This window comes from Choristoneura fumiferana, chromosome 20 (assembly GCF_025370935.1).
Source record: "Choristoneura fumiferana chromosome 20, NRCan_CFum_1, whole genome shotgun sequence".
Classification (NCBI taxonomy): Eukaryota; Metazoa; Arthropoda; class Insecta; order Lepidoptera; family Tortricidae; genus Choristoneura; species Choristoneura fumiferana.
In genome coordinates, this window is record NC_133491.1 from 11,421,515 (window position 1) to 11,434,264 (window position 12,750).

The 12,750-nt window shown below is 40.3% G+C and overlaps 1 protein-coding gene across 9 annotated transcripts in view; it reads left to right on the forward strand.

The window, feature by feature from the left end:
* Positions 1 to 12,750, forward strand: part of LOC141439240 (tubulin monoglutamylase TTLL4-like) — a 39,530-nt gene that overhangs the window by 15,092 nt on the left and 11,688 nt on the right. For 8 of the 9 annotated variants that reach the window (XM_074103447.1, XM_074103449.1, XM_074103445.1 and 5 more), the window contains 10 exons: positions 151 to 344; positions 970 to 1,172; positions 2,087 to 2,167; positions 4,223 to 4,471; positions 7,009 to 7,283; positions 8,085 to 8,292; positions 8,863 to 8,989; positions 9,834 to 10,053; positions 10,339 to 10,488; positions 12,126 to 12,224. In XM_074103447.1, coding sequence (XP_073959548.1) covers positions 151 to 344; positions 970 to 1,172; positions 2,087 to 2,167; positions 4,223 to 4,471; positions 7,009 to 7,283; positions 8,085 to 8,292; positions 8,863 to 8,989; positions 9,834 to 10,053; positions 10,339 to 10,488; positions 12,126 to 12,224 — 1,806 coding nt within the window. The remainder of the gene's footprint in view (positions 1 to 150; positions 345 to 969; positions 1,173 to 2,086; positions 2,168 to 4,222; positions 4,472 to 7,008; positions 7,284 to 8,084; positions 8,293 to 8,862; positions 8,990 to 9,833; positions 10,054 to 10,338; positions 10,489 to 12,125; positions 12,225 to 12,750) is intronic. The other variant, XM_074103446.1, reaches the window with a different exon arrangement.

The following is a 12,750-nucleotide window of genomic DNA, read 5'->3' on the forward strand; positions in this document are numbered from 1 at the left end:
TTGATCTAGGGGTGTGGTATATTTAAGTCAAGTTATTATGAGCTCGAAGAAAGAAAAATGTAGTATAAAATAAGCTAAAACGTGCTTCGTGCTCCCGTCTGAACTTGTTCCTCCGAGTTTCAAATTAGAGTTTTTTTTTTGCAATTCCAGTCCCGCCAAGACACCCCGACGCCGACTTGCCCGGCGGTCAGCCCCGCGTTGCCAGTCAGTTCGGTCACCTCGATGCCGGTGCCCAAGAAAACGGTCAAGACCGTCAAGAAGAAGGTCAAGGCCAAAGCCAAGGTGCCAAAGGTCAAGTCCATCAACAAGGTCGACTGCAACCATGCTGATCTCGAGTCTGAAGAGTAAGTTTATTTTGAATGCACTAGGTGTAGATGGATTATAAACCGAAAGACTGCGTCTTTTAAGCTTTTTAGCGTTCGTAACTAAAGTGTTTTTATTCATTCATATTTAGCAAAAAAAGGTTTAAAAAAGTGAGTTTTTAATGTCTAGGTTAAATCGTCAATTACTGGCCACCGTTCAATAACTGACCACCTTACCTTACACAAAAAATGAATTCTAGTCACATATAAACAGAGTTAATTTTTAGTATAAGGTGTCAATTACGGCCCCTTCAATAACTTATACTAAAATGAATTCTGGTCACATATAAATAGAATTGATTTTTAGTATGAGAAAGCGAAAATTGGCAATTTTGCATAGCTCTGATGACTACTATAATTTTACGATCAACCTATCTGACGATGGTGCAGTCAGGCAGGTAGCGTTCCATGTATGTCATATTAAGGGGCTGTTTCACCATCTATTGATTAGTGTTAACTGACGGTTAAATGTGATGGCGTCTCCGTCTATTCGAACAAAACAAATAGAGACGGCATCACATTTAACCGTCAGTTAACACTAATCAATGGATGGTGAAACAGCCCCTAAAGCGTGTTTTTAGTTTTTTAAACTGCAATCATATTCCAGAGCTCTCAGCCGCTCGCCTTCCCCGGACCCTATGGCCGAGGCCACGTGGCAGATGGAAACAGACACGGTCCTAGAGTTGCTGAAGCTGGAAAAGATGCCCTCACCGCAGACTATTAAGAGCGATGACGTCTCCGAGACCATGCCCAAGCTGCCCTCCAAAACTAACGGGGTCGTCGCGCCGCCGAAAAAAGTTCTATCGAAAGGTTGGTCTAATTTTACTATAGTAAATTTGCCATACGTTGGGATTAATTGTCGTAACATGTCAGAATTTTTAGAAATGACGTCATTAATTGAAAAAATAAATGTGTTTCATGATATTACTCATTACAAAGGTCAACAAAATAAATAATATTTCCTTCAAAACAATTTAAAATAGGATAAAGTACCGCTACAGACTTTTTTTTTTGTTGAAGCTCTAGCTACAATTTACGCCAAAGCAATACCACATTTCATTTCTCCATATGGCAACCCTAAGTATACATTTGTGAGACAAAGAATGTGAATGTTCTTTTAAGATTGTTGTTTCTATGCGTTTTATTCTGATATATGAAGAGGGAAGTACAGTATATCCAGTGCATAACCGGGATAAAACAAAGTCCAACGTCGAATACAGTTAAGGAAACTGAATCGCGTACCAGGTTGGTACGTTTTCATAATCAATTTCGCTATGGTTTCTTTGATAATACATGACATGTCAACATGTCATTAGTAGCATAAAGTTTCCATCCTGGTACGCCATACATTGTAATGTTTGTGTGCTCAAAAAACACTCAATTATACATAAAATGGGATATATCTTGAGAGGTCTTGAACATTATGTAAAACGGCATACAGAGATAAATAACTGATAAATGAATAACAAAAACAAGCGCACACAACATTTGGCATGCGCTTGTGTGTATGTGTGTGTCTGTATTAGTTCTAACGTACACAGAAGAAGAGAGCCATAAACGGTCAATCGGAGCCTTTCCTTACCATCATCTGCAGTATGGTTCATACTGTATGGATAATAAATCTTCCTGGCAAGTCCTTATATGCTTACTTACAAATTAGAGGGAAATAATCGGTAAATCGATATATCTATTTAGTCAGCAGATAACCTCGTGATTATTTCCAGAGAAAACGCCTTCAAAGGATAAGCTATTTATGACCGCTTTGCTCACGACGAACCCGTTCAAATTACCAGCGATCCGCAAAGGTTTCCTTCACGCCCTTTTTAAAATTAGGTTGAGGCTAAAGGAGCGTGATTTTTTTGACTTGTGAGTCGCGTAAAATGAGATTCATTTGGTTTGAAAGAAAGAAAAATATTATATTTACGGTCCCAAAAGTACCACCACCTAACAGAAGAAAACAACAATATTACATCTAATGTAATTTATAAATTCCTGCGCCGTAATGGTGGTGACACCAATTGTCACCGAAAAAGACTCAGCATGTGTTGCTAAACAGTGGTTGCGACAACGCTGTTTATTTTATCTGTAGAGCCCAGATTTGAGCTATAGGGGGCACCAGTCATGGACAGGAACCAATAATGGAATATTTTTTCCGCTAACCCAATATTAAGAAACGGACGCTACTTTTTCTAAAACTATGTGCAAATAACTGATGATCATAAGTTATCATAACTGGTAAAGTTCATGAATGGTTAGCTATAAGGAATTAAATAAAAAATAACTAAAATCATTCAACTAATACCCACAAGCTAAGATTTCATACAAAAATCCTATTTTGCGTCAGTTTATTTCTCGTCGCCGTATGGACAAACAGGTTTTTAAGAAACCTAATGCAGTTAAAATTACGTGACACGCGACTCGAAAAATTACGCTCATTTGGCTCCAGCCTTAACGCCCTTATCCTCCGCTTTGTTGTGAACTTCATAATCATTTTCTTAGTTGTTACATAGCGTAATAATTTCTATTAGTGAGCGCTACTAGTGGGCGCAAAGGGGGTTTTGAAGGTTCAAACCCCCCTCCCGAAATGTTTTAAATATTACGTTTATATTGAATTGATCATATTTCCAGCTGTTTTGTTTTCTTGTACCCCCTCCAGCTGTATTAAAACTTAGCTACGTCTGTGGTGAGCGCACTTCTTTGTCTCTTGGCACGTACAGTCACGAGCGTTAATTTGGGACCCACTTAAGATCAAATATCTGTCATTTGTATGACAATTCAAAGGATTTTTTCACGAAATGGATCCCAAATGAACGCTCGTGACCGTACCTACTGAAGATCAGGACTGGAGCCAGCGAATTAGCGTTTTGGCAGACGCAGCTCAGGCCGGCACTATATAGGCGGCCGAGTAATTTTGCTAGTTATTATTGATTATCATTATCGCTCGGGATATACATGCTCCACTGCAGGGCACAAGTTTCTTAGAATGGGAGGGCTTGAGCTTTAGTTCACACGCGGGCCCAGTGCAGTTAGAAACTTCACACACACCATTAAATTTCCTCGCGGGTGTGTACGATGTTTTCCTTCACCGTAAAGCTCACGGTAAATTTCAAAAGTAATTTCGAACATAAATCCCAAAACACTCAAAAGGTGTGAGCCCGGGGTCGTATCCACGACCCTCTGAGACGCCATAGATCAAACCACAAAGCTGCCACTGCTCCACTAGTTATTATTACGCTATGGTTATTGTAAGCAGTAAACATGGACTAGTTAAAAACAAAACAAAATTGGGTCAAACAGGGCGCAGAGATATTAGCGTATTTTGAATCACGCGATATAGTTTTTAACGAGGCAAGTTGAGTAAAGTTAAAGTTTTCATGTAATTTCATGTTAATTAGTTTTGAACATCGAGTTGATTTCGTGTTTTAAATCGAAACCGCAATACCGACATAGTTAGTTGCCTTTGTACGAGTATTTAGATAGATGAGCTGAACAAAATAAGTTATTTTTAGCTGCGTTGTGACTTAAATTAAATATTAGTATTGGAATTACTTGTTTGAGGCACTGAGCAAATTTCTGGCGGAAGTTCGTAAAATAATGCCTCTAATCTATGTATTTAGTCCTAATCTATTTAGATCTAGTTAGTTATTAGTCACAGTACAACTAGAATGTTATGTCACTCGGGACTCGTAGCTTTTCTTCGTTTTCTTCATGATTCAAATAAGAAAGAAAACCGATTACCGAAAACTAGTTTTAGACTGTGTTTCCACCAGAGATCACGTTCTTTGCAATCCTCGCGCTTCTCTGGTGGAAAAGCAGAAAATTTTTTTATCTAAATTTATAAATAATTTTATTTTTTTCAGATTCACCTACCTCTATACCTGATTCCGTGACCGGATGCCTCCGCCAGTCCCTCTTTCCCCGCGTACCCCCCTACCTCAAATTCGTGGGCCACGACGAGCCCCCCTCACAAAGGATACCATTGCCTATACAGAAGCATCTAAAGTGGAAGCTGACTACCATCACGCCTATAGTTGTTAAGAAGACGCTCACCAATTCTGGCTTTAGATTGGTCAAGAGCGAGTGCGATACAGCTGAGTGCCCGCAGGAAGGTAAGGGAGAGATAAGTGCTGCGTGCATTTAACTTACATTTTTAACCAACTTCAAAAAAGGAGGAGGTTATCAATTCGGTTGTATTTTTTTATGTTTGTTACCTCAGACTCCGTGATTTATGAACCTATGAAAATGGAATGTCTTCAATTAGGTCCCATAAGTACCAAATCAGGATCTGATGATTGGATCTTAAGGAAATTGAGGGAACTGTTCAAATGTTATAGGGACACCTGTAATAAATTGGTTATGTTTAGTAGTTACTCGTGCTTTTGCTCTTGAAAATCATCGTTTGGTGAGGTGGAACATTAGTTCATATCTATATATCTTCATCATTATGATGAAGACCACAGTTGTCCATCGGAGTTACTACTCAATAACAAGTATTTCACGGGTTGAATTTTAATTACTTTAACACAGTTGCTAAGAAATTTATGCTCCTCGTAATGCATATGGTAAAAGGGGTGGTGCAGCACCAGGACTCCTCAATAATGAACGTCTCTGCATCGGAAGAAGCAATCTTTCGTAAAAGGCGACGAGCAGTTGATATTAAACTATTGTATCTTAGATTATTTACACTAAAAAGCATGAAAAAAAAATTTATAACAAAAAATTGAACCGACTACAAAAAAACCATGAAAATAATTTTCTATCAGTCTGAAGTCGGTCGGTGCCTCAGCACGAGCCAGCAGGAGTGATTGAATCCCAACATATAGTGCTTAGGTGAGGTAGACGGCTACAGGTCCACTCCTGCTGGCTCGTGCTTAGGCACCAACCAACTTCAGACTGGTAGAAAATTATTTTCATGGTTTTTTGTAGTCGGTTAAATTTTTTGTTTTAAATTTTTTGTAGTAACTGGTTACGATATTAAAATGTACATAATGATTATAGATCGCAGGAAGCCTTTGGCTGCGGATAGCTCTAAGGCTCTGTTTACATTAGTCCACTAAAATTGTTCCATTACTATTAGCGCTACAATACATTGGGGGGTCGGGATGCTAACAATTTATAATGATGCTAATGAATGGACTTAGCCTCTCATTTTAAGGGGTTCCGTAACTCAAAAGGAAAAATAGAACCCTTATTTATAGGATCACTTTGTTGTCCGCCCGTTTGTCGGTCTATCAAGACTTTTTACCCCGGGAACTCGTGGGGATATCGAGTTGAAATTAAACCATATACGGTACTATTCAATGGAAAAAATCAATCATGTAAACAAAGCAATTTTTCACGATTACTCCGTAGTTACTTACATTTGAACGCCAATCCCGATCATATTCACATCTCAATGAACTCACCACTGTTTTTAACAATCACTTTATCATTAAATAATCGTGTAAATATGTTTATTTTATATAATTAATTGGAAGACTAAAATCCGTTATATTTGTCAAATTGACATGATATTTTTTCCTCACCGAAGTTGGTCTATGGTCGGTCTAGTCTCTGGAAATTTAGTGCTGTACCTACAAAATTAATTATTTGACTGAACCAACCTTACCTACCAATAATTATGGCTGGCTCTGCAAATTGAGGAATTTTATTGGTTCAGGTTGTAGAGCGTATTCATAAGCATACCTATTAACTTATTCGTAATATTGACATTATTAAAAACAAGCATGCCAAATTTCATGACTCCAGCGGTTGTTATTTCGAGATTTTATCCCTATCTCGTGGGAATAACGGGATAAAAAGTAGCCCTTTGTGTTATTCCAGATGTTCAGCTATCTACATACCAAATTTCATCAAAGTCCGTCTAGCCGTTTTTTGTATAGCTTATTTTTATATTTATAATGGTAACCCGGGGTTATTGTAGCTGGGGGATATTGTATCTGAGCCGTCTAATGGCGTCCATACGACGCCATGCTCGCCATGTTTATGTGTGTTGTGTGAAGATAGTCTTCTGACGAACACAACGTAAAATGGCCGAGAAGAAAATGGCGTCGTAAGGACGCCATCAGACGGTTCAGATACAATATCCCCCAGCTACAATAGCCCCGGGTCACCTTACACCCGCCATTCTGACTCTTTGCCCCATTGGACAGAAGTTATTTATTAAAAAAAATAAGGCGGTATAAATAAACTTGTATTTTCATTTCGCTACTATTTTATCATAGCTGTAAACATACAAATAATAAATACTTAAATAATGAAATATGAATAAATTCAAAATAATTATTTACTGCTGATTGAAGTATGTTAAAGAGCATTCACATCACTAGAGCTAACGTCAGTCAATCAGTCAGCCAGTCGTCAGTCAAGTGTCAATGTCAGTAGCCACATTTGTTTACACGATTGATTTTTTCCATTGAATAGTATTATAGGTACATAAGTCTACAGTCCCTTGAAGCTGTGAAAAAAATAATATTTCTAAGTTAACGTATAAAAGATACAGACTTTTATGTTCCAAAAACGTATATTTCGACACTCAAGGCCCTTTCGGCCCTTGATTCATGGGAATCAAAATTTGTAGGGTATTCTTCGTTGACCTAAAACTATGAAATAAGTATTGTACGGAACACTTGTTGTTTCCTCACAGAAACAGTAGAATGGGTCGGCATATGGGGCAAACACATGAAGTCCCTCATGTTCCGAGCCATAAAGGACGGTCAGAAGATGAACCATTTCCCCGGCACCTTCCAAATCGGGCGCAAGGACCGTCTCTGGCGGAACCTCCAGAAACTGGTCAACAAATACGGCCTGAAGGAGTTCGGTATCATGCCCAAGTCGTACGTGCTGCCGCATGATATGAAGTTATTGAAGCACGATTGGGAGAAGTATGCAGCTAATAATGAAAAGTGGATTATAAAACCGGTAAGTTTTTTTTTCTGAGGCACTTCTGTTCTGACTATGCAAGACTCGTTGGGGGACTCTAGAGGTACTTCCAAACTTGTACTTTGTGCACTATATAGTGCAAGATCAACACCCGCACATAAATTACGAATTTACGAAGCTTTAGGTCCCGGGTCGTATACTCTGCAAATAACTGTGCGTTCTGTGTTAGCGTAGGACGTCCACCAACGAGATGGAGGGATGACTTTGTTGCCGCGGGTTTAAGGTGGATGCGGGCCACTACCAATCGAAGCAACTGTAGGTCTATGGGGGAGGCCTATGTCCAACAGTGGACGTCCTACGGCTAATATGATGATGATGATGATGCTGCAAATAGGCCACTAATGACTCTTTTACATGTCACTTTTTTATACTACGGGACACTTATTGACACCAATTGACCTAGTCCCAAAGTAAGCAAAGTAAAAAACTTGAAAAGAAACAAGAAATAGAAAAATGCGCCGCAAGAAACTTGGCAAGAGCCCCAAGATTATCATCATTATCTCTAGATGATGCAAGCGAAGCATAGAAAGTCTACCAACGAGATGGACAGATGACCTGGTTAAAGCCTCCGGTTCGGTATGTCCAAATGGACATAGGCCTCCCCCATAGAGCCGGTTGCTTCAGTTGGCAGCGGCTTGCATTGTTGGTGGACGTCCTACACTGCGCTTGCCGATCCCCGATATATCAGAAAATCCGTAATTTGAATTTGAATTTTACATGGCATTGGTTTTACTGTATTGGCAAATAAAAAAAAACAGTAGATCTATTTCGTTTTTTCAGCCAGCGTCAGCGCGCGGCACGGGCATCAAAGTGGTCTCGCGCTGGACGCAGATCCCGAAGAAGCGGCCGGTGGTCGTCCAACGCTACGTGTCCAAGCCGTACCTGATCAACGGCAGCAAGTTCGACATGCGGCTTTACGTGCTCGTCACGTCCGTGCACCCGCTCAGGATATACCTGTTCAAGGACGGGCTGGCTAGGTTTGCTTCAGGTAACTAAGACATGGCTCTAGTTTTCACCAGCTATTCCTTGCAAAGTTGTCAGCAGCGGCTAACTAAAACACATTTGTATCGCACAGACGTAACACCCTATTTGTCTACCCTCCATTTTGTCTTGGTGTAAACATAAGATATTGATTTGTTTTTTTTATTCGACTGGATGGCAACTAGCCAAGGGGTCTCCATGAGGTAAAGATCACCACGCCCAATAAAACCTGCAACACCAGGGGTATTGCAGAACGTTGCCAAACCTAGAGGCTAAGAGGGATACCTCAAGTGCAAAGTTAATTTTCACCGCTGTTACTCAGTCCTGCATGTGTGGTTATGAAGTAGCAAAGCAAGTTTGTAGTTCTAAAACGTACGTCTACGGTATGATTTCTTAAAATAATCAGTCCAACTATCAGTGTAGCATAAGCCGGGTTTTCACAATGCTATTAAATTCATACGAGCGCCCTAGTTCTGACGTGATAAATTACTCAAGATCCGCATTGTATTATTACTCGCTTAATTTTACTTGAGACTGTCAACCCAGCTTCATTCACACCACAATATTTTGTTTCCAGTGAAATATAATGACGAATTGGCTTCCCTCAACGACCGTTATATGCACCTGACTAACTACTCCATCAATAGACTGTCTAAGAACTATACTCCTAACGAGGACTTCGCGGCTTGCGAGGGACACAAGTGGTAAGATCAGCTTCATTACAAATAGTTTTTACGCCATGTCCTTAATTTTTTAGAACGTCTTTGGTGGTAAAATACCTACCCTTTAAATTCATAAATTACCTAACTTTTTATTTCATTTGCTCGGTCGAGTTATGAATGTTTGAGTTTGTATAACCATTTTTTATCTATGAAAGTAGCCCCAAAATTTCCTAAACTAACCCCGGATTACTAAACAAGTAGAGAGCATAGGTGGTAACATCAGCTCTGTCTCTCAGTCAAGGAAGTAACCAATGGGAATCAACAGAAAAGGCTGACTCAGTCACCCCGCATTGCCTAAAGGGAGAGTGCATGCTCCTCTCCCGGCTTTCCAGCAGTTGGCTGAAGCAAGACTGTGGGCGTTTGTGCACTACAAGACCGGACCGGAAAGAAACGGTCCGGAATGGGGAAAAGTGCACGAATTAGTATGTAAATTTATGGCGTTCCATATCGAACCGTAAAAAATCGGACACTTTTATGCACTTTTCCCCATTCCGGACCGTTTTTTCCGGTCCGGTCTTGTAGTGCACAAACGCCCTGTGGGTAGGTAAATAAGAAACACCTCCAACCCTCTCCTCCCCGTAATAAGCTCCAGGGAGAAGTCTTTAGCCCTAAAGGCGACTGAACAAAAAAAAACTCCATGGCTTGTTGTCAACTTATTCATCTTTTTACAACAAATATGTCAAAGCACGATAACATTTGACGCCATTTGCAATAGTTAAGGCACATTCACATTATGTCATTACTCATTACTTTTGGCCAATGTGCGGGTGTACTGCATTAAAATCGTAATTCCACGCACAGCTAACTTTAAAAATAACTTTCCCAGGACACTGCAAACACTGTTCCATTACCTGAAAAACGACAAAGGCGTGGATACGGACGCTCTCTGGGACTCCATGAAGGACCTTGTTGTCAAGACTATCATCTCCGGGGAAGCCAGCATCAGCTCTCTCACCAAAGCCAATATCACCTCGCGGTATAATTGCTACGAGCTGTTTGGAGTTGATGTCCTGCTAGATGAGGATCTGAAGCCTTGGTTGCTGGAGGTTAGTAAGTAGTTTTAGACGGCGCTGCCCAGCGCACCGGCTGGGTGCTCCTATTGAGTCGACCTCGGAGTTTGGCACCAGAAACAGTGCGTTCAAAAAAAAAATTAATTTCTTGGCGAAAACATGCCGAAACCTAAACCGAACATTCGGCCGGTCAAAAGGGTAACTCGTCAATTACTGGCCACCGTTCAATAACTTGCCACCTTACACTAAAAATGAACTCTAGTCACCTAGGTAAGTTATTGACGATTTACCCTAGTTCAAATTTCCCTTTTTGTACCGCAGGTGAACATATCCCCGAGCTTGCACAGCGCGTCCCCGCTGGACATCCACGTGAAAGGCCCTCTGGTGACCGCCGTATTGAACATCGCGCAGTTCCAAGTGCCGCTCAAGGTCAATCTGGAAATGCTCTCGAAGGACAAACCGCACAAACTGGTGAGTGTTGTGACATCAAACGAGGTCACAATATCTAAGGGTCGAGGCGTAACAATAACTAGGTAACTTTGCCGTCTAGACCAGGGGGGGCTACTATTAATTCAATACGAAATTGAAGTTTATTTATTTATTTAGAAAGTATGTATGTACATCCACATCATGTATATTACAATTTGAGCCATATTATGAACTATTTAAAGGTTCTTTATTCCGATGTATATGACAATTACGGAGCACATGTCATTAACCATAAATGCGTGATGTCCATTACAATGTTAAAAATTTGGTACTTAAAAAAAAATTAAATAGTCACAGATTAAAATAAAATTTGATAAAAAAATAAGAATACATTGGAACACAATTCAATCAAAAAAATGACATGCTAGTAAAATAAAACAAGAAGTTCGTATCATACTGTTCGTCTTAAGCTAATGTTACACATGCTCGTTACTAGCATGCTTATAAGCTTATAAGTTTTAAGTATGCTCCTAAATAAGCATGCTCAAAACAAACATTCCGCTACACGTGCCTTTTGATAGCATGCTCCTGTCAGTTCAATGTCAGTGTTGTCACGGCAATTACCGTGTTCTACGGCTTTCAGGCCAAAAATCTCAAAATCCACGGCCTACTGCTTCAATAACCCTGTGGTAGTGTTGTGAAAAACGCTCATTTCGAGGCTTAAAGACTCTCGTGGCTTAACGACTCATAGGCCGCAACGACGGTTTCTTGCATCCATACGCATAAAATAAGCCAATTTAATTGTCAAATATAGTCGAGTCTTTAAGACTCTGGAGTCTTAAGGGCTCGAGTCTTTAAGCCTCGAAAATGAGCGTTATCCACAACTCTACCCTGAGGCCGTTACGGCTTTTCGCAAATTCAACGGTAGTAAATTAATTAATTTATAACAAATTCACTTTTAGCACTACCATTACTAGCATGCTCATTAAACGCATTCACACTTGCTTATTACCTTTCCCCCTTCCACCCCCGCATCAACTAGCATGCTCCTGCTATTAGAGAGCTTTTTTTTATTATTCTTCTGGATGGCAAACGAGCAAGTGGGTCTCCTGATGGTAAGAGATCACCACCGCCCATAAACATCAGCAACACCAAGGGTATTGCAGATGCGTTGCCAACCTAGAGGCCTAAGATGGGATACCTCAAGTGCCAGTAATTCACCGGCTGTCTTACTCTCCACGTCGAAACCAAACAGTGCAACGCAGCAAGTTGCAGCGTAACGAGCATGATAACAGGGGCTTACTCTCGCATTAAACAAGTGTAAGCGTTAGTGGACGGCAAGATACAATTTTGCACTCGTGTAAAACAGCTGCTTAAACTAGGCCGAAACTTTATGAGTCTCAGGATTTTTAGACCCCTTTGAAGCTTACGGCTGGATTTTGTAAATCTTAAAATTTTCTGTAAAAGTTCTTATGTGTCAATAAAATTACCAAATTTTCACTATCGATTGCGGTTGAAAATATATAGCTCTGTGACACAGAAACATTCACGAATAAGCAAGTGCTGTCTCGCAACCGTCGTCAAAACTATCTGTTTTGATTCTACAGCATGAATTTATATATAAAGATATTTGCGAATATTCGCGCGAACACTTAATATTTTTTTATTCACATTTTCAGGCTGGATTACCATACGATTGCAGATTGTACACAGTATATTTGTCTAAAGAGGAAAGGGACAAACACATAATTTACACAAATATGGAAGAAAGGGACATGGTGAGTTTCTTGCATAATGTAATATAGCTATGCGGACATAGCCCGAAAATTCGAAACTAAAGTGCAGTGGGCGGGCACATGCGTAACTGACCGATGGGCCAGAAGGTCTCGATGGCGTCCGCGGACCGGGAACGAGCATCGGTAGGCCACCAACAATGGAGGACGACTTGTAAGATCGCGGGATCGCGGGGATGCGAAAGCACAAGACCGATCTGAGTGAGAGCCGGGAGGCATGTCCAGTAGGGACGTCTTAGCTGACATTGATGAGATGCTAGTAAGCTATTTATGTAGTATGAGATGTAAACCTTTATTGCACATAAAAAAAAAAACAAATACACAGAGAGAGAACAAAGGCGAGCTTATCCCTAAGAAGGGATCTCCCACTATTGCCATTTATTCTATTGCAATATTGGCTATTTGCCACTTCAACTTGAATATTTTTCGAGCTAAATCGAACTTCTGTAATCCGAATCAACTCCAAGCATAGCTTCCTATATAGCTCGTTGTGTGACTCCGAGCCTCTCCA